The 20,429-nt window shown below is 52.7% G+C and overlaps 7 protein-coding genes across 7 annotated transcripts; 5 read left to right on the forward strand and 2 right to left on the reverse strand.

The window, feature by feature from the left end:
* Positions 1-939: 939 nt before the first annotated feature.
* On the forward strand, positions 940-2,052 carry NCS57_00424300 (PKS-ER domain-containing protein; the record flags this gene model as incomplete). The annotated part of the gene is made up of 2 exons (XM_053054211.1): positions 940-1,153; positions 1,211-2,052. 2 exons carry the CDS (start codon positions 940-942, stop codon positions 2,050-2,052), a joined length of 1,056 nt encoding a protein of 351 aa, XP_052916371.1.
* A 2,247-nt stretch (positions 2,053-4,299) lies between these two features.
* On the reverse strand, positions 4,300-5,103 carry NCS57_00424400 (uncharacterized protein; the record flags this gene model as incomplete). The annotated part of the gene is made up of 2 exons (XM_053054212.1): positions 4,300-4,911; positions 4,969-5,103. The coding sequence occupies 2 exons, from the start codon at positions 5,101-5,103 to the stop codon at positions 4,300-4,302; spliced, it is 747 nt and encodes a 248-aa protein (XP_052916372.1).
* Positions 5,104-6,790: 1,687 nt separating this feature from the next.
* On the forward strand, positions 6,791-8,767 carry NCS57_00424500 (uncharacterized protein; the record flags this gene model as incomplete). The annotated part of the gene is made up of 2 exons (XM_053054213.1): positions 6,791-7,372; positions 7,421-8,767. 2 exons carry the CDS (start codon positions 6,791-6,793, stop codon positions 8,765-8,767), a joined length of 1,929 nt encoding a protein of 642 aa, XP_052916373.1.
* Positions 8,768-9,691: 924 nt separating this feature from the next.
* On the forward strand, positions 9,692-12,154 carry NCS57_00424600 (uncharacterized protein; the record flags this gene model as incomplete). Its single annotated transcript, XM_053054214.1, has 1 exon — positions 9,692-12,154. The coding sequence occupies one exon, from the start codon at positions 9,692-9,694 to the stop codon at positions 12,152-12,154; it is 2,463 nt and encodes an 820-aa protein (XP_052916374.1).
* A 2,635-nt stretch (positions 12,155-14,789) lies between these two features.
* On the forward strand, positions 14,790-16,756 carry NCS57_00424700 (uncharacterized protein; the record flags this gene model as incomplete). Its single annotated transcript, XM_053054215.1, has 2 exons — positions 14,790-16,426; positions 16,477-16,756. 2 exons carry the CDS (start codon positions 14,790-14,792, stop codon positions 16,754-16,756), a joined length of 1,917 nt encoding a protein of 638 aa, XP_052916375.1.
* Positions 16,757-17,282: 526 nt separating this feature from the next.
* On the reverse strand, positions 17,283-18,076 carry NCS57_00424800 (Ribosomal RNA-processing protein 40; the record flags this gene model as incomplete). The annotated part of the gene is made up of 2 exons (XM_053054216.1): positions 17,283-17,822; positions 17,879-18,076. The coding sequence occupies 2 exons, from the start codon at positions 18,074-18,076 to the stop codon at positions 17,283-17,285; spliced, it is 738 nt and encodes a 245-aa protein (XP_052916376.1).
* Positions 18,077-18,341: 265 nt separating this feature from the next.
* On the forward strand, positions 18,342-20,271 carry NCS57_00424900 (uncharacterized protein; the record flags this gene model as incomplete). Its single annotated transcript, XM_053054217.1, has 3 exons — positions 18,342-18,573; positions 18,647-18,773; positions 18,831-20,271. The coding sequence occupies exons 1-3, from the start codon at positions 18,435-18,437 to the stop codon at positions 20,269-20,271; spliced, it is 1,707 nt and encodes a 568-aa protein (XP_052916377.1). The 5' UTR covers positions 18,342-18,434.
* Between the last annotated feature and the right edge of the window lie 158 nt (positions 20,272-20,429).

A 20,429-nucleotide genomic window follows, 5' to 3' on the forward strand; every position in this document is an offset into this window, starting at 1 on the left:
CCTAGCTCATAGATCAACCCAACTATCAATGACCTCAAGAGTCGACCCCAAGATCGCCAGCCCCACCATCGCCCATGTCGCAGCTTTGTCAAGGGACGAAAGATCCCTGAAGTTGAATTTCCAAGACGAATTTTTGAACTCTTTCCTTCTGATGATTGCGCCCTCGATACTTTCCGTGTTCAAATTCACGTGGGCTTTTGCAGCACGACAGAGGAGAGAACTCGCTCAGGACGCAATCCTTGAGCTCCCTGGTTACTGTAGTTATGCTGTGTAGTCATAGAGAGCATAAATAGAATCACAAATATGCTAGACTCATCGACGTGTGCAATGCTAGTAAACTAATTTTACCATATTTAAGTTTCATAAAGACGATGATCTTCTCATGTCCGCAGGCCTTCCATAGGCAATGTGTATTGATAGCAAACTTGTCGCCATCCGTTTTCATTCCTCGCACACCATTTTAGGAGCCCAGGCCCAACGTTTGGAACCAACCCTACACACGCTGTCGGAGGGTTTCTCTCCCATAACGAAAACCAACGAACACTTGGCTTTGTTGCTAACCAATTGACTACCTACCTAGCCTTAGCAATGAAGAGCTCTTTAAAATGGCGATAGTATCACCTGGCTTTGCCCCACACTCAATTACGCCGAATACGCCCATCACGCCCATCACGCCAGACGCACAACACACGGTGAGCGAACAATATGAGAGAGGATTTAATAGAGAAAACACGCCAAAAGCGCCCAAGACGCTCAACTCGCGACGTTGGGAAGCTTCTTTGTAAACTGCTTAGATATGACGGATATGAAGCATCTATAAGAGGAGCCCATGGCTACGAGGGAGAAGGGGGCGCCCTCGGCAAGATAGATTCAGATTCTCAGCTATTTCGATTCCATTAACACGAAATCTCTTCTGTTCTATCAATTTTCGACTACAAGATGGCGGCAACAACCTTCAAGCAGTACTGGCTCCCTGAGAAAAAGGGATTCGATTCCCTGACCCTTCGCCATGTTCCCAAGGAACCTCCCAAGTTTGGCCAAATATTGGTCCGAATCAAGGCTGTTTCTCTAAACTGGAGGGATGGAATCTTGGCGATTGGGACATATCCTTTTCCTGGGCCGGATGCGGTGGTTCCCGGGAGTGATGGTGCCGGTTTGTTGGCCCCGGATTCCCCGACACTGCCCTTGCGTTTCTGACATGAATCTATAGGAATTGTCGAAGAGATTGGAGAGGGAGTAACTGGATGGAAGGTCGGGGATCGAGTTTTGGCCAACTTCACCCAGGATCATATTGCCGGCCGGCTGACACGCGAGATCGGCCTTACTCAACTGGGAGGCGAGATCCAGGGTCTTCTGGGTGAATACTTCATCTTTCCCCAGACCGGCGTCGTCAGGATCCCGGACTATCTCTCCTTTGAAGAGGCATCTTGCCTTCCTTGCGCTGCACTGACCGCATGGAACGCCTTGTATGGCCTCACGCCGCTCCGGCCCGGCCAGACGGTTCTGCTTCAAGGCACCGGTGGGGTTTCGACTTTTGCGCTGCAGATTGCCCATGCTGCAGGGGCAAAGACCATTGTCACGTCTTCGTCTGACGAGAAGTTGGAAAAGGCCAAGCTTCTGGGCGCAACGCACGTTGTCAATTATAGGAAGACACCTGACTGGGCGGCGGAGGCCATGAAAATCACCAACGGCAAGGGAGTTGACTACATTATCGAGATTGGAGGAACCTTGACCCTTCAAGCATCTTTTGATGCCATCGGGTTTAATGGACAGATCAACTGTATTGGCCATATCACCAACCCGGACCCGTTAGGGGCCGGCAAGGAGCTTCGAGGCCCGGATGCAGCGTTCCTCGCGCTCGACAGACTTTGCGTCGTTCGTGGCGTAGTTGTTGGTTCTCGAGAGCAGCTTCAAGACATGTTGGCTTGCTTCGAGGCCAAGTCAATCCGGCCTGTCATTGACCGGGTCTTCTCGTTTGAGGAGACCAGGGCGGCGTATGACTACCTCTGGAGCTCAACCCATACGGGCAAGGTTGTCATCCGCGTCCCTTAGATAGAATAGCAAGATAGACAATAATCGAGAAAGCACGTTATATAAATGGGCTAAGCTTGACTATCGGAATATCCATGAGTCCAAAGTGTCATGACTAATGCAACATAGCTGAATGCAATTAGACGCCAAAAAGTGTCGTGTCGCCACACCTCGTTCGGTCTTGGATCTGCCTCCACACTCAGTCACACCTCAAACCAACTGCAACGACTCCTCCAAATCCAACATGCCAGAGAAAACAGTGCAAAGGAGGAAAGGCTCTAAGCATGACAAGACAGGATGCTTAACCTGTAGATACAGGTCAGTATATAGCCCCAAGCTACCCTTCTTTTTCAGGCCATCGTCTACCGGGCAGAGTTTCGGCAACATCTCCAGTACTGGACACACGCTAACTTGGCAACCAGGCGAAAGAAATGCGCGGAAAACACGTTCCCAGTATGCGGGGCATGTATTAGGCTTAACCTCGAGTGTATCCGGGATCCGATCCGTCGCATTGTGCCTCCTTCTCGGAGTTCCGTGACGGAAGCAAGTGGGACAGCAGAGGAGACTCTTCCTCAGCCAGTTCCCGAGTCGACGGTCTTGACGAGACCATTGGCTTGCCTACCACTCCAGACGGAGTCACTCAGGAGGCGTCATGCTATGAATCACTACATCAGAGTTCTTTCTGAGCTTTTGACGGTTAGCAAACATAATAACTCGTTTCTCTCTGGTAAGATCTCTTGCCCGCCATTCCGGCACTCGTTGCTCACTTAGCTCAAGACTTTCTACCCATGGCCATAGAGTCACCGGCGCTTGCCGAAGCTTTAATCGCCTACGCTTCGGGTCACCTATCTTCATTGGATTCGTCTTATACCACCGTATCACTTGAGGCACGATCCAATGCCCTGCATGCCTTGTCAAGGGTAGTGTGCCTCCCAGCAGACCAACCCACCTTTACCGAGCCCACCCTCTCTGCTTCTCTTATTCTGTTGACTTCTGAGGTGTGTTTGGGGAGTCATTCGAGCTGGTATAGCCACCTAATCGGTGCAAAACATCTCATCACATCGGCTCAACACCCGACCGGACGAGGACCCGACGCCCTGAAGGCGACTTCTGAAGGCCGGTGGGTGTTGCGCAATTTCGCATACCATGATATCATTGGGAGTGTGACCCTCGGCACCAAGCCTTTACTTGACTCGAAATATCTCCAGGGCATCACAGACGAAGTTGATACTTACTTGGGCGTTGCTTCGGCGATACTTGCTTTTATTGCCCAAATCACCAACCAAAGCTGGGAAACGACCGAGTCTGAGGTTTCTACCGACTTTCAGAAATACCTAGCTATAGAGGATGCCCTAAAAAGTTGGCAATGCCCAAATGATACCCCTCCTACGCTTGAGGCTGTGGCCTCTGCTTACCGTGGAGCTGCTCTTATACATCTATATCGAAAGATGCGACAGCACCTACAACACAGTGATTCATTTACCCGGCAAGCCCTAAACGACGTTGATCTATCACGGGCTACCCTCCAAGACAGTATCCACGCAGAAGTTTTGGGCGTTCTTAAGAGCGTTGCAAGTGTTCCGCCCGACGATGTTGGCGAATCCTCTCTTTTATTCCCCCTGTTCATCGTGGGAGGCGAAGTCACGAACAGCGATCATATGGAGGCCATTCGATGGAAGCTTCAAAGTTCGCTTCAAAAACGTCGGTTTCGGAATATTTCAAGGGCTCTCGAGGTGCTCGAGGAACTTTGGGCTTTGCGATCGAGGACGACCGATGCTGATGGTAGTCCGGACTGGGAACATATTTTAAGGACTAGCGACGAACTACTTCTCTTAACTTGAGAGAACAGTCTCGAAAGAGTGATGAAGCAGAGCTTTAGGGTCGCCTGTCCCAGCATAATGCCCATTCCCCCCAAACTTTGAGATCTGCTCTTAACACCAAGTTCCATATCCCAGTTTCTGAATTGCTAGGCTGCTTGGTGATGTAAGACTGCTAATCCCAACGGCTTCCAACAAGTTCTTGGGACCGAGTTCCACGAAAACCGTGTCTGAGTATACTCGCACCGAGCATAGAACATTTGTTGTATACGTCTATGGATCCCACCGACCTTCCACTTGATCAACGCACGCAAGTTTTCAACCCTTGGTTGAGCGGACAAGTCAGTTCAACATGTTCAATTCTACCCAACACGACCAAGCAGCGCCGCCACCTCGATACGATTAGTGAGTATTGCATCCTCTCTTTTCAGCTTCGGCAGCCTCTGGTTGGTCATGGCCTCAAAATGCGGTTGGCTGGCCTTGCGCCGTAAGATTTCGGAGACCATCCAAAGCCACCAGCATGAACAATATCCGAGAGATCGATGAGCACTCCGCTCTCCCAATTCTTTTCGAGGGGTGAGGAATTATGCCCGAAGCCAGAAAGCCACAAGAACTCGTCGACTTTCTCCACCGTCGCCGGATCGTTTTCACCCTCCTCGACAAATTCGTAAGCAATAGCAAAGTACTCCTTGTCAGGGGAAAAATTGCGATTGATCCTGCCAATGGTAAGACTTGGCGCCCATAGTTTCGGAGGCATATTAAGGAAAGTCTGGCCGTTGAACTTCAACCAGCCGTAACAATTCCTCAACCGTGGGATCGAGGTTATCGCGGTAACCTCTGACGCTTCGGCAGATGCCCATAGGTTGCGCCCTTCAGTTGAAAAGGCGTGAATGTTGTCAAGTGCATCATACTTGGTTTCAGGTTTGGCTTTGACGAGAATCGAAGCTGAATCCACTGAAGCCTGTTTCACTGCCGTCTCCATCATTTGGAGGAGAGCGGCGTTCTGACATTCCCGCTGTACAGCGAAGTAATGGCAGAACCCAGGCGGCTCGGCGCCCCAAAACTATTAATCGAGTGAGCCGGAATGTTCAGCGAGAACGAAGAGACTAGACTCGCTCACCACTTTCAGAACAAAGGGTCCATCCCCTTTGAACCACACCTTCCAGACGAACCCATCAAGTCCACCACCGAGACGAGATGAGGATTCCCAGTCAACATCAGACAGGTCAAAAGGGCATCTTCGGAGCCGTGGCATATCAAAATCTGCTGCGGAATAATCAGGTGGCCCTTCCATTAGCTTGTCATCGTGAAATGGGACCGCCTGCGCCCTTGCTTGTCTTTTGTTCACTGGGGTCGGTAGAGTTGTGCGGCACGAAGCCGAGCGACATGGTCCTCTATGCGAGGCCGGGAAAGACCATGATTCATGATTACATTGATAGAGAAGCGGTGCGAAGGGAAGTTGAAGGCTGTTGAAGTAGGCAAGGAGAGAGGGGTGTTGTGAACTAGGATATCATGTGAACGTCAGCTTCAACCACTTCCAAGCGGTACTCCCTGGTAGGAACCCAGCACCACACTACAGTAAACGCCACATGAGACGGAATTCTGAAGAAAGATGTCTTTACTAACTAAGAAACTGCGCTTTCATGTTCGGATCGAGAGCTAAGCATGATATCTTGAGCCTGTTATCAACGAGTGGGAATGATTGGTCAAGTCATCGATCTGATGCCTCAGTCCAGCCAGCCTAGAGGTCCGTTCAACGAAGAATCGAGTCTAAGATGGATATGTTCAGGGCCAGAGGCGTGTATATTTCACAAGGGAGTTTCCATAATCGCAAAGATCGATGAAAGATACCATGCAGATTCACTCGCCACCCTTATCCGAACACAGGCTGTTTCCTTTCTCAATACCCACCAAGTCCCTTCATCGTCGTTTGTCGAAGCTGCTCCGGCCTTGATGGATATCAGAGCAGCCAACATAAACAACTCAACAAAATCTAGGCTGAAGACTTACACCCAGGCTCCAATACACAATGAAGATACTAGAAAGATCTGTTGGGTAAACAAGCACCGTGAGGCCTCAGTGAACTATATTCGAAGTTGGCCGCATCCCCCAGTCAGAGAGTAAAAGCGTTCCGGTCCTTCATCGTCAGCCAGCCCTCAGTTTAGGATAAGGTTAAGGCATCGGTGCGTCTGACCCAGAGTGTCAATATAGAAAATTCAAGTTTACAAACAACATAACTTAATAGAAAAAGGCCGAAGCAAGGCATCAGAGTAACGTAAGACGAGATCAGGGGTTCGAGTCCACTTGCGCTCGGTTGACAAAACAAAGCATGCCATGCCAATCCTAGGCAATCAAACAGTGGCGACTTACAGATTCAGTAATTTCTTCCTTCTGTTTGCAAGGTAGTAAATGCCATGTTCAGTCTGACCTCACGGTGTAAACAAAGAGTTGAGTTCTCCTCGCGCAAACGGGGGCAGAGATGAACACTTTGATCACAAACTTGTTCAATTGCTCGGCGTTTTTTCTCAAACGCGCGCAATCTCTGTGCCATTATGATTTTTACTATATTCTTACCCCGCAAATTTGGCGTTTGCCTTTGCTTCACCGTTTCTCGCCCATCATTCTTTGCGTTGCCCTCGCAACACCTATGCAGCTCTGAGCCGTCACTGCAAACGCCTTCGGCGCCCCCCTTCAACATTCACTTCTCAATGAGGTAGCCAATCCGCCGAATTCAGGCGCAAAGTCAACTCACACAGTTGGAAGAAGTCTTCTTTCACCTCCCTTCTTCCTTTCTTTCTTTCAACCTCCACATCACATCCGACAGCATCACAAGGTATGTTTTCTTCATTCTTTCATCTACGGTTGCCTAAGTCGGTTAACTCAACAATCTAGACTCCATCACTCTCTCTGCCTTGGGTTCACCTTGGCTCCTCATCGAAAGGATGCCGGCATCCTACATTAACCTTGAGCAAGATGACGAGGTTTGCTTCCTCACCGAGAGGCCATCCGGGTCTGGTGGCCGCCAGCGGCGGGACTCGTCCTGCACCATCACTGACGAGTCACCACCAATTTTCGGAACGACGACTGAGGAAGTGATTGACCTCACAGTCGACTTGAGAACCTCAGGCCACCATCTTCTCAATGACGACGAATTTGCACTTGAAAAAGTGCGGGTGGCCAACTACACCATCCAGCCTGGGACGTTTCTCCAAGTCCACGAGTTCGACTCTGGAGACTACCTTGTCCAATTCGTCCTCGTCAAGATTGTGGTTCAGTGCACATCCTCCGGTGAAATCAAGATCCGCGGCATCCCTTTCACCAGACTTCGTTCAGCTTGGGGCAAGCTCCCTAGAAAGGCTCACGAGGTTTGCATGATGCTTTACTACAACCAAGATGATCCAAGTGCATCTGAAGAGTTTGTCGATATCAACCCATCCTCTGTCATCAAACCTTATCCCCTTCTCACCACCAACACCCTTTATCCCCGCTTCAACCGGACCACCTTCCATCCTGAGCACTCAGAGGCAAGACGCCGCCCAGAGAAGCAGTCTACCCACTTGACCTGCCGTTAGAAGCTGGAGGTCTATTTCACCGGACAAGGGAGCCGAAAGAGACAGACCGAGGAAGCCTTTGTTCGCGTTCACGAGTCCGAAGTTCTCGAACCACGGTATCGAATCTCTGAGGAAGTCCTCAGCAACCAATGGCGAGGCACCAGAGTCAAAGGAGGATCGTGGGCGCCAAGTTTCAATTCCCAACAGGGCTGTATCAACCTTGATGACGATAACGGGATCAAGAAAAAGAAGATCCGAGCCAAGGGCCAGAAGTACACTGTTTTCGACTCTTGTTCAGGTGCGGGCGGAGTCTCGCGAGGAGCTCTGATGGCGGGATTCAAAATCCAATACGCAATCGACAAAGCTCCAGAAGTTTGGGACACATACGAAACAAACTTCCCCGACACTCGTCTCTTCAAGATGTCTCTTGATGAGTTTCTCTCGTTCGACAATCAACACATGCGTGTCGATGTCCTCCACTTCTCCCCTCCATGCCAGTTCTTCTCGCCTGCCCACACCCACGCGTCGGCCCAAGACGATGACAACATTTTTGCTCTCTACAGCTGCAACCAGTTGCTCAAGAAACTCAGACCGCGTATCATCACCGTCGAGCAAACCTTTGGCCTCACTCATCACCGTCACGCCGAATACTTCTACTCCTTTCTCGCCGACTTCACGCAGCATGGCTACTCGGTGCGATGGAGAGTTATCAAACTCTGCACTTGGGGCGCAGCGCAGGACCGAAAGCGTCTGATTCTCATTGCCGCCGCTCCAGGAGAGCAACTTCCTCCATTCCCTCAGCCTACTCACGGTCCAGAAGCCGGCTTGTTGCCCTACAACAGCATTGGCAAGGCCATTCGAGGCATTCGACCAGGCGATGATCTTCATGATCTTGACAACGTGAGATATTACGAACCCCGAAGAGCTCCATACGACCCGAATCGCCTTGCTGGAACCATCACCACCCGTGGAGGCGACTTCTACTATCCGGACGGCACACGCAACCTGACTCTGCGAGAGTATGCGAGTCTCCAAGGTTTCCCTAAAAGCCATCAATTCCTTGGAACCATGACGTCCATCAAGAGACAGATTGGAAACGCTTTCCCTCCCAACACGGTCCGCGTCCTCTACAAGCACATCGAACAGTGGCTTCTGAAGGAAGATGGCATGCTACCGTACGACGACGGCCAAGATGCCATCCTCATCGACGATGACGACACCGATTCTACGACCAACCTGACCGACGCTTCTGAAGATGAAGTTCACCATTCGCCAGAGATGATGGAAGGGAGTATGATGGCTGTGGACAGAAACGAAGGTGCTAGAACCGATTGGCGGGCTGGGAGTGCGGTCATTGACCTGACCTAATCCCCAACAACTCCCCTCAATTGGGATCACGGAGATGGAAAGCTACTGGCTTGACCTTTTTCCACGATGTTCGATGCGGTATCTCATCTGCATGTCAGTGTTTGGGAGGCCCATTCTAGGATACAGAATGATGGCCATCTGTTGAGAGGCAGGGTTGAGCATGAGTATGGTATTTGGCACACGTTCATAGGCCGACGGAAGCTACGAGTAAAGGCAAGAAGCCCGTAGATAGCTGTCATGAAAAGTATTTGATTGATTTTTCAATTTTACCTTTGCTGTTGACCTGACAACGACCGTGAATTATCACCAGACACCGTTTTTCACCTTCGCCGAGTGCCTCTCAGGGGCACGCGTGCATGCACCCCTCCTCTCAACAAGCAGTGATTCACTGCCTCGAAGGCGATGGAAGGCATTCCTCAGAACTCTCCTCAGACTTTTCCTCACCTGCATGACTTTGGCAGTGTTGAGGCCCTTGACAGTGTTGACAGTGGCAGCCTACGCGCAAACGGCAGTGCAAACCGCCTTCCTCGTTTGAACATAAAGTCCCCTCCTCCCCCCCTCCTGCCTTTCTTTCCTCTTTCCCTCCCTCACACCAGTCAGAACTTCAGGATTTCTTATCTACAGCTTCTCACGCTTTCAACATCAGTCGATTATCGCTCCATCGAGCTGGCTGAACGCACTCGAGACGACAAGAGATTCATCTTCATCTGACTTCATCTTCTCTTCTCTTTATTCTTTCTCCCCATTGTCCGTCTTCTCTCGGTGTTTGCTTAGGCACCAGTCTCTTTTCCTCCCCCTCTACTGCGGCCTGCCCTTCTGTCATCGGGCGACGCGATATCATCGAGAAGCAGGCATATTGTCTTCGCTTCTCATACCGTCTTTGACCTCTCTTACCATCTTCGACATCTTTCTTCTACTTTCACAATGTCCGTCGTGGCTACTGTGACCCAGCGGGTCTCTGAGAAGGCAAGCAAAGAAGCGCATGATTCTGCTAGAGTTTCTCGGTCGCTAACTTTGGATGCGCAGACCATCGCTCCTATGCATACGTTCCCCGTCACAGATCTCTATGTCTGGCGACACGAGGAGGGAACCATGATTGAAATGCAAAACGAAGAGGCTGTCCTGAAGCGATTCAACCAACAGCGCACACCATTTCAGGCTTGGCCTCTAGCTCCTATCCCTGGCCTCACGACATCGTTTGCCAAGTCTTGGTTGTTCCTTGTCAAGGCCCCCAAGATGACTGACGACATGATCTTCCCTGCTATGGCTGACCATTTCACTGTGGACATGGATGTCACCATTGAGAACGCCAATGGAGTGTTCTCCCTAGTTCATCTTCATGCGACGCGAATCCCCAACCCTTACGAAGACGCCAAGGATCTCCCGGATTCAGCCGTCTCCAGATGTGCTGCCTTCAAGGTCGACGTACCTCGATCATGGGAAGATAAAGATGGAGAACACATTGAACTCGATCTTATGGGCACAATGCAGTCCGTCTCTTCCCTTGATGACTTTCAAAATCTCAAGTTGAGTGAGGCATCCCGTCAGACCATCACCATTACCTGGGATACGTTCTGCAATACTTATGAGGCCGAGCTCGCTGCTATGCGACGATTTATTGAAGAGCCGCGACTGGAAGAGCGACAGCTGTCGGCCAAGGCGAAGGCTGCCTTTGAGATGATCCTGGATCTTAAGACCCCATTCAGGACTCACTACAACCTTCACGAAGTATTTCCTCACCTCAAGAATCCTTTGTACCCAGGCCATCGGATTCCAGATCTCATCGTTCAACGCTTCAAGGGATTCAACGCGGACCATCGTGCCGCCTTTGACGGCTTGACCAAGATCCCCAACGGCCTCTACTTCGTCAATGGATGCCCAGGAGCTGGAAAGACTGAGTGGAACATGGTTGTCTCCGCCATGATTCAGTCCAAGCGCCGCCCTGGATCCAAGAAGCGACACAGTCCTATCCTCTTTGTGGTGGACCTGAACAAGACTGTCGACGATGCGGCGGATCGTTACTACAACCTCTGCAAAGCTGCAGGACTGAAGCTCCGCATTGTTCGTATGCACGGATGGCCGTACGAGATGCGAAACAGCGCAAAGCTGAACGGATCTGGATCTGACAAGGACGGTGATTCTAGCTCGGAGCCGGACTTTACCAAGAAGTTCTTGACAACTGCAAGTCTCGCCAAACACACCAACGTGGAGCGAAACCTCAACAAAGCCCCGACGCTAGATGAGGAGGCGTGGGATTACTACGCCAAGCACCAGCACGACTGCTTCACACCTTTGAAGAAGGTTTTGGCAAGAATGGATGACGGTGAGGTGTTGAGCAACAACGATTGGAAGTCACTTCGAAGCCAAGTCTCGATGCTGTACCGTGCCGTTCTTGCACAGACAGACTTCATTGCCACTACACCTGTTGCAGCTTACGGCAACTTTTCAAAGCTCTTCCGACCCGACGTGGTGTTTATCGACGAGGCTCCTCATGCCCGAGAGCTTACTACACTGATTCCAATCGCTTTCTTCGAGCCAATCGCCTGGATTCTTACCGGTGATGTCAAACAAACCCGACCATTTGTCAAGAGCGGCGATCGACGTGATGCCGAGAAGAAGGGACTCAAGTTCAACCCTCATGCTGAGCAGATGCGAGTGAGCCTCATGGCCCGGGCATATATGGTGGGCGCCATCAACAGCAAGTTGTTGGTGAACAAGCGTGCATTTGGGAACCTACACAAGCTTCCATCCACTCTATTCTATGATGGTCAGATGAAGTCCGGTTACACCGAGGCCGAGAAGTATCCCGCCACTGTGCAATACCTCAAGGGATATCTAGAAAAGTTGGGCGAGGGCAAGAAGAATCTGAACGAGAATCGAGCCGTCATCTCTCTGGCACAGAGCCGAGAAGAAACCCACCGAAGCAGCTTCTGGAACCCCGCTCATCACAACTGGGTTGTCGGCGAAGTCAAGAAGCTGTTGACGGACTCCGAGTTCAAGAGCCTGACAGACTCGACAAAGCCTGGGACCATCATGGTTCAGGTGCCTTACAGCACCGCGATGCGCCAGTACTTGGCAGAGGTCAAACAGTGGCCCGCCGAATGGCAGGAGCGAGTCGAGGTTATGACTGTCGACAAAGCCCAGGGGAACCAGGCAGATGTTGTGTTTCTCGACATGGTCCGAACCACGAAGGCCGGCTTCATGAATGAACCACAGCGACTTAATGTCGCAATCAGCAGAGCCCGACAGGCTGAGGTGATTGTAATGCACTACCAGATGACTTGGCGTACGAACCGAGGCCGACCTGTTCGAGCTGAGTACACTTCCAAGATCTGGGATCAGGCCGTGGCGGATAACAGGCTATTTTCAATCAATGTTGAGAAGTGATCAGGAGGATCGAGAATGGCTGTGGATGGTTGTGGATGTGGATGGCATGGAGAATGGCGATGAATTGTCTGATCAGTTTGGTTTGGTTGGTTGGCTGATTTCGCAAGTTGGCTTTGTTTTTTTCTATAATGGTTGAGAGCACGAGTTTGATAGACAGAGGCATGTATGTCCTTGATCGAAAGAATCCAGTATTGTCTGAATAACAGGACATCGCACTCACAATGAATGCTTTGATGTTGGAACAAAGTTGAGGTGGTGCTGTGTCGGCAGCTAACTTAAAGGCTACGCGCTTCCTAACGCAGGGGGGCTTTCATTGGAGGCCACGCCACTTGGAGACAGGGCGCGGTAGTGGGGAAGACCCGTCTTGATGGCACGCGACTGGGTAGGGTTCGGAGAATTAGCTGCTGGCCAGTATCGTGAAGAGACAATTACCATGAGGCCTCAATGAGAGGCATCCGAGGCTTAGCTTTGTGTCGGTTGCGTTGCGTTGGAGCCAAGCCTGGACAAGACAAGACGCACAATGGAGACACCAACGGAGAGGCCGGAGGTCCAAGGATGTTTCATGGGAGAGCGAGGCGAGATTATGGCCCCCAAACGCACGAGGGCACGCCAAGACAAGGGTATCACTTTGCTGCACGAGGGATCCAGTGGGACAAGGGGACGTGGAGGTCGAGATGTGTGTCAATTGCAGATCGGTGGCTGTGGCGCAGCCTCGGCCTCGACACCAAGATGGTGTCGAAACATGTTTGAGGCTAATAAGTGGACGTGGGTGACTTTGAGAGGGGATTCAAGGGTTTTGCAATACGTAGTAAGTAAGCCTTGAACGAGCTCGGGTCTTCTTTCAACATGATTTTCACATGGCAATAATAGGGGCAACGGAGGACTTGCTAAAGATGGCCTGGTTGGCATGTCACATAGCGAGATTGGTGTCAAATCCGCTTCTTTTGGTGCATCTCGGTCCGCGTATTGTTTGACGTTGACCGGGCAGATAAGAAGAACCCGATCCGGCGCGACGACCTCTGGATAATCCGGATGTTGCTGGGCCAGAGAAGTTTTGATGCCCCAGACGTTGATGTGAGGTCTAGAACAAGACAACTTGCGCGAAGTGGCGATCCATTGACTATGGCGATCCATTGACCATCAAAACTTGAGCAATATCATACCAACTATAGGTCGGATTAAATCATTGCGAGCAAAGATGAGGGCATCTCGTCGATATCCGTACGATCACCACGCGGATATGTGCGATTGGGTGTCGTTGGGGGATGACAGCATCGGGCCAACGCCTCACAGATACGTGATGCGGTCAGCCGAGACTATGACGGATCCAAATGTCAATTGACGGATGACCGAGAAGTCGCGTTCAAGCAAAGGAACCAAGAGATGGGCCTGGCCTCGTAGGGCTAGCAATCCGTGGCCAAGAGTTGCATTGCAGGTGTGGCAGCGCATCGTAGGTCGATATCGGGAAGTCGGGGATCCAGGACCACGAATATTAGAGTGACATATAAGGTAGCCAAGACTGGATAAAAGCCCGCGAGATATGTTGCTCATTGGGTGAGCGTCATCGTCGGCAGTCGTGAAATCACGGACGGGCCGATATTTTGTGCTGCAACAGTTGATTGCTTCCACCGTAAAACCAAACCCGCAGCGAATCCATCAGTGTCGCAGCAGCTCAGGCCAGTAGCTAAGTCGGAGTCAAGCTTTTGGTAGCGCTTATTTGCTTATTTTCTGAGCAGACAGGGATACAATGGACACTCAGCTCGGTGCTCCGCGCTCTTCTCCACGTGCCCAGAGCGAGCTCACGAAACCAACCTCTTCTCTCGTATCATCTCGTCAGGGAATCAAAGCCGAGTGGAAACATTTACACGCCAGACACGCGGGGGGGCGTGGAGTGAAGAGAGAAGGAGCAGTTTTGGGCAAGTGTGGCTCAGACCCGACCTAACGGGGTTTTCGGGTGCCCGCCGCCCGGGAAGCAGGGCCCACTTCACCCAAGAGTCCAATCACGACGCGTCTGTGTTCAGCAGCTCGGCCCCGTCTCTGCAGTGGTTGGGAGGCTGAGAAAGGGCCCTGAAGAGAGACCGGTTGGTTAGAAGGCGCGATAAAAAAAAGCTGGGCATTGGTGAAGGTGCGGCGCTGCGGTGCGGTGCGGTGCGGGTGCTCCTGCTTCGCTGCGGCGGCGCTTGCCCTGCTGACGACCGACCGCCCCCGGATTTTACTTGGTCGTGCCATGCTTCGTAGGCCTCTCACCTCATGCATCTCTTCCTTTCTCCCCATGATGCCATGAGTCTGTAAACTTATATCCCCCTTTCCCCTGTCTTGCTTCCTTTCCCATCCCCAAACCCTTCGGGAAAGCACGAGCCTCTCGCCAGAGGACGGGCCCCATTTCTCTTCTCCTCTGTCGCCGAGCATAGAGAGCGGCGGCGGCCTCCCAAGACCCCCAAACCACCTAACAGCGCCTGCCGCCCCGCCCGTCAATCCAATCCAATCCAGCACACGAGTACCGAGAGCTATCAGCATTCGACTTTCTCAACCACAAACACCAGCTTCCGCAAGCTCTTGCCTGCTGTTGCTGGGCCCCGATCCGATTTCCGCATTCGCCACGCGCGCGCCCTCGACCTCGGCGGGTTTCGATTCGATGGAAGCTTTGCCAGGTCCAAGTTGGAGGAAGCGCCATGTGATGGATCATCTTGTTGCGAGGGGAGCCTTGGCTAAGCGCGGCCTCAGCAAAGGAGGCATCGCCGGCGTCGTCGTCGGTGTCGTCGTAGGCGTTTTTCTCGTCGCCCTCTGCCTCTATCCCTTTGTCATTCGACGCATCCGACGACGGAGAAAGCAACTCGCTTCTGGTATTTGCGACCCTGAGACGGCTGAGGTTCCAACCTCGGGCGGCACCGCTGTCGACGACCAACGTCATGTATCCTCGCAGGACTCGTTTAAGCCCTCAAGGGAGCTCACCCGTGGTGGACTGGAAGATGGTTCGGTCAAGGACCTGCCCTGGGGTCCTCATGATGGTCTAACACAACCCAACGGACAAGCTCAAGCTCAAGCTCAAGCTCATCCAGGCTACGCGCCTCGGCTCGACACCAACATAGCTCCTGCCTTCGGCCCCAGCGACGTCCAGGTTGCCAACGACTCAATACCCCGATCAACCCCATTCGACACTTACGATGGAGAGTACATGCCCCAATCCATTGGCGATGCCCATAATGGCGTCCTCAGCGGAACAAATGCCGACTACTACAGCCCATCGATACCATCAGAAGCATTCGGCATGTTCACGGAGCCTGAGCCTATCGCTCAACCCCAACGCACTCTATCACGAAGTAGCTCTTTACGGCACAACTTGAAGCTCATGTTTAGTCGCAAGAGCACTCGAGATCAGTCCATGGGTTCGCCAACATCGCTTTCACTCGCCGAGGTTCCTGAGAACGCGCCCAATATGCCTCGATCTACTCACGATGCTCCTTTGCAACGAATCACAACTGCAGGCGATCCCACTGAATCTCCGACCGAAATAACACCCCCGGCCGGCGAGTCGTTGCCAGTGCCCTCTGGCCAGGCTCTTGGCTCCCCGATTGTTCTGCCGTCTACCCTGCCCAAGGGGGCTGTGCAAACTCCCCCAGACTCCCCGCCGACCACCTTCAAGTTCAATGCGTCTCAATCCCCGCCTACTAATCCCGCTCCTGGTACTGTGAACCCTATGGATATTATGCCAGCCTCGACTGAAAGCGAGGTATGGCATCGAACAGACTACCAGATGTACATGGCTCAATCATCACCGAACCCCGGCCCTTTGCCAGAAGCGTCGCCTATGCCAGAAGGTCCATCGCATCGAGAAGAGCCCACAGACTCGCCCTCTCCGTTGACGCTGCCTCCTAACAATCCTCAACCCCTCCCGATCATCCAGTCGCCTACACCCACGCAGAACGAGTCGGTACTTAAGCAGGAGCCTATCGAGGTGCAAGATGTGCAGATGGACGAGATTCCCTCACACTCTCATCTAAGTCCTATGCCTGACCTCAACTCCCGACACGCCAGTTATCCCTCTGATGCCTCTACTCCTCAGCCGGGGCCCGCCTCTACCAATGCCTCGACTTTGAACACTCCTGCTACGCAGCTTGATACACCATCCCCCAACTCGGTGGCCAATTCATCCGACTACCAACACAGTGTCTCACCGAGGAACGGCGCGACCAACTTGTCCCCCAGGAACGGTGCCTATGCGTGCGATGAGCCTGGATGCCACCAGGTGTTTGACCAGCCGCATAAGCTCAAGTAAGTGTATTGCGCTCCGTAGTGGCGACGAGCCAACTAACCTTCATCAGGCACCATCAGCGATATCACACAAGGGATCACAAATGTCCTTACCCTAACTGTCCCAAGGGATTTGGAACCAAGACTCATCTTCAGCGACACATCAACGATCGCCACGAAAAGAAGAAGAAGTTCCATTGCTCTGTACCAGGCTGCGACTACTCTAAGCAAGGCGGCAAGGGGTTCCCTCGCAAAGACAATTGGAAACGACATATGACCAAGATTCACAACGTGGCGCCCATCAACCTACCAGAGCCCGAAGAGGTCGACTATGAGATGAGTGGTGTGTAGGACAGGCTTTTTGACCCGTTTCCTCTGGCCAGCAGCGCTGAAAGTGAATTGCTGTATCCTTGGGGACGGTTGTATTGAAGGCTCGGAGATGTTTTCGAGGATTAATTTTTACCGACAGGAACAAAAACTTGTTCAAAAAGAACGAACGTGGACGGCTGGCGTTGGATTGCTATTAGAACTTTGCATGGCTAGGGCTTTGGGCGAGAACGGAGAGGTTATCCGGATATCAAGCCTTGTCCTGGGCCACCACTTACTTGACTTTATTGTTTTCTTAGAGCGACTTGATTCTTACTCTCGTTACAACACAGCGTCTATGGGTATTGGAGGCTACCGGTCCACCAAAAAAGAAGCGTCAGACCGACGTGTAGGACAAGGGCGTTTGGGCAATGGAAGAAAGGACCGTCTGTCTAATAGAAGACGGACCAGGAGTATTCGTTCTCGGGTATCTATTTTGGTACAGCCTTGTACAACTGAGGAATTGATAAGAACAGCCAAACTGGCAACAAGTTTCCCCATATGCGTGTGTCTAGCTCAGCTCCTTGATGATCTTCCTGACAAGCTTCTTTTGATCTTCCACGTCTAACCTCTTCTCGTCCGTCTCTTGTACTGCTCTACCCACTGCGATAACCGTCTTTGTGCTTTCACTGTCGACCCAGAACTTGCCGTTCCGTCCTGTTGCTGTCTCAAACTGTAGTCCTGCAGCGCCCAATTCCTCCAGGACCGCGATGCGGCCTTCTTGCACGCTCTTTGGCATCATAAGACGCCGAGCCATTCCGAGTGACACGTTAAAGAGCATACCGCCGGTCAGAGGTCCTAGCCCGTCGGCCTTGCCCGTTGAAGACGACACACACTCGATTTCTGGGTCCATGTGGCGGTTGGCGAGAGCGACGCGCGCGTAGACGAGAGCACCAGGGACGAGCTGGGGACGGGTCTTTTTTGTTGCGCCCTCGAAGGAGAGCTGCGGGAGGAGAGCAGGAGCGGTGTAGTCGGAGAGGGTTACGTAGAAGATCTCTGCGGCGCTGCGCTGGACGGTTCCGATGACGAGTTCACCGACACGGGGGGTATACTGAAGACGATTAGCTCGGATTTCCGGCGTCTTTTGGACGTCGAGGTATTTCTTACCCTTCCTCGAGCATTCTCTACCCGGATTGCATTCTTCTGTCGGTCTGTGACGAGCTGGCCGGCGATTGTAGGAACGATGTCGTTGGGCGGAACATGGCGCAAGCCGGGGCCAAGACGGAGAGGCTTCTTAGGATGTGAGGGGATATGAGACGGATCAATGTTGTCGCCTGGCAGCACGAATACAGCTTCAGAGGCCATTTTGGGCGTATCCTGCTGTGGAAGGCTCGATGTTGAAGTGATAGTCAAAGGGGAGTTCTCAATGCGACAGCCTCAGACAGCCTCGCAACGGTAGAAAACATGAGGACGGGTTCGTGGTGGGGCACTGATAACGATAAGAGCGGTACGTACTCGGCTGCCACCAGAAAAATGTGGGCGATTAGCGATTTAGCGGGCAGTTTTTTTCCCTGAGGGAAAAGAAACCCCACTACCACCACCATCGCCAACCAAAACTTCACTCACAACAACCCTCAAAGTCGACGACGAGCAAAAAAAAAAGACGACCCGGTCTTTTTTACGCCTTCCTCTTCTTTCGACGATATCTCCTCGAGCCGACCACATGAGTGACAACGCGGGTGCCAAGCCGGGCCCTGAGCCTGGCGACCGAGTCGCCATCGGTATCACCTTTGGCAACTCCAACAGTTCTATTGCCTTTACTGTTGACGACAAGGCTGAGGTTATTGCCAACGAGGACGGCGGTATGTCTTGAGACTGATTAATTGCATTCTATATTGTGCGCTTGAGACTGGTAGCTAACTGTTCTTTGAACAGACCGACAGATTCCTACCGCCCTCTCCTACGTTGATGGCGACGAGTACTATGGTGGCCAGGCCAAGAGCTTCCTCGTCCGCAACCCCGACAACACCATCGCCAACTTCCGAGACTTCCTTGGTCAAGAGTACGCCTTTGCCATTGTATCGAGCCTGTAGAAGCCATACTAACTCAAAGCGCCCAGGTTCAAGGCCATCGACCCTACCCACTCCCACGCTTCTGCCCACCCCCAGGATGCTGCCGGCTCTGTCGTTTTCACTGTCAAGGACAAGGACAACGAGGAGACTTCCACCGTCTCCATCTCTGAGGCCGCTACCCGATACCTGCGACGCCTCGTCGGCTCTGCCTCCGACTACCTGGGCAAGAAGGTCACCTCTGCCGTGATCACCGTTCCCACCAACTTCTCTGAGAAGCAGCGAGAGGCCCTGATCCAGGCCGCCAACAATGCCGGCATCGAGGTTCTCCAGCTCATCTCCGACCCCGTTGCCGCCGTCCTGGCCTACGACGCTCGCCCCGAGGCTACCGTCGAGGACAAGATCATTGTCGTTGCCGACCTTGGTGGAACCCGCTCTGATGTTGCCGTTGTCGCCTCGCGCGGCGGCATGTACACCATCCTGGCCACTGCCCACGACTACGACTACGCCGGTGTCCACCTGGACCAGGCTCTCATGGACCACTTCGCCAAGGAGTTCCAGAAGAAGCACAACGTCGACCCTCGAGAGAACGCCCGCAGTCTCGCCAAGCTCCGACTCGAGTCTGAGGCTACCAAGCGAGCCCTGAGCCTGGGCAGCAACGCTCAGTTCAGCGTGGAGAGTCTGGCGGACGGCTTCGACTTCTCTGTCACCATCAACAGGATACGATACGAGATGGTTGGCCGCAAGGTGTTTGAGGGCTTCAACCGCCTCATCGAGGGTGTTGTCAAGAAGGCCGGCCTCGACGTCCTCGATATCGACGAGGTCATCCTGTCTGGTGGCACTTCTCACACTCCCCGTATCGCCAACAACCTCCGCGGTATCTTCCCCGAGACCACCAACATCCTGGCCCCCGCTACCTCCGCCACCGCCATCAACCCCTCCGAGCTCCAGGCCCGTGGTGCTGCTCTCCAGGCCTCGCTCATCCAGGAGTACGAGGCTGCCGACATTGAGCAGTCCACTCACCCCGCCGTCACCACCGTCAAGCACATCTCCAACGCCATCGGTGTCATCACCGTTGGTGCCGATGGTGAGGACGTCTTCACCCCTATCATCCCCGCCGAGACCGCTGCCCCTGCTCGACGTGTTGTCCGCATCCCCGCTCCTAAGGAAGGCGGTGATGTGATCATCAAGGTCGTCGAGGGTGGCACTCACATCAAGGTAACCAAGCCCGAGCCCAAGGCCAAGGCCGAGGAGGACGGTGAGAAGGACTCTGATGACGACTCCGACTTTGACTCGGATGAGGAGGAGGAGGAGAAGCGCGAGAAGGTGTGGAAGATCGGCAACCTCCTCGCTGAGGCCGCCCTCAAGGGCGTCAAGGCCGACGGCAAGGTCGAGGTCACGATTAACGTCCTGGCCGACCTCGGCGTCACCGTGGCCATCCGCGAGGTTGGCGGCAAGGGCGGTGTGCGAGGAAACATCCAGGGCCTGTAAACAGGGGAACGGCTTTATCAGCAAAAATAGCCCAACATCAACACATGCGCCATGATTCCTTTGTTTTCACGAATGGGTATATAACTAGAGAGAGGATGGATGGAATGGACGTCTTTTAACACGACAAAAAGTACGGGTTTTATTGGTAGAATCTAGAT

The sequence above is a fragment of the Fusarium keratoplasticum genome, chromosome 3, assembly GCF_025433545.1.
Source record: "Fusarium keratoplasticum isolate Fu6.1 chromosome 3, whole genome shotgun sequence".
NCBI lineage: Eukaryota > Fungi > Ascomycota > Sordariomycetes > Hypocreales > Nectriaceae > Fusarium > Fusarium keratoplasticum.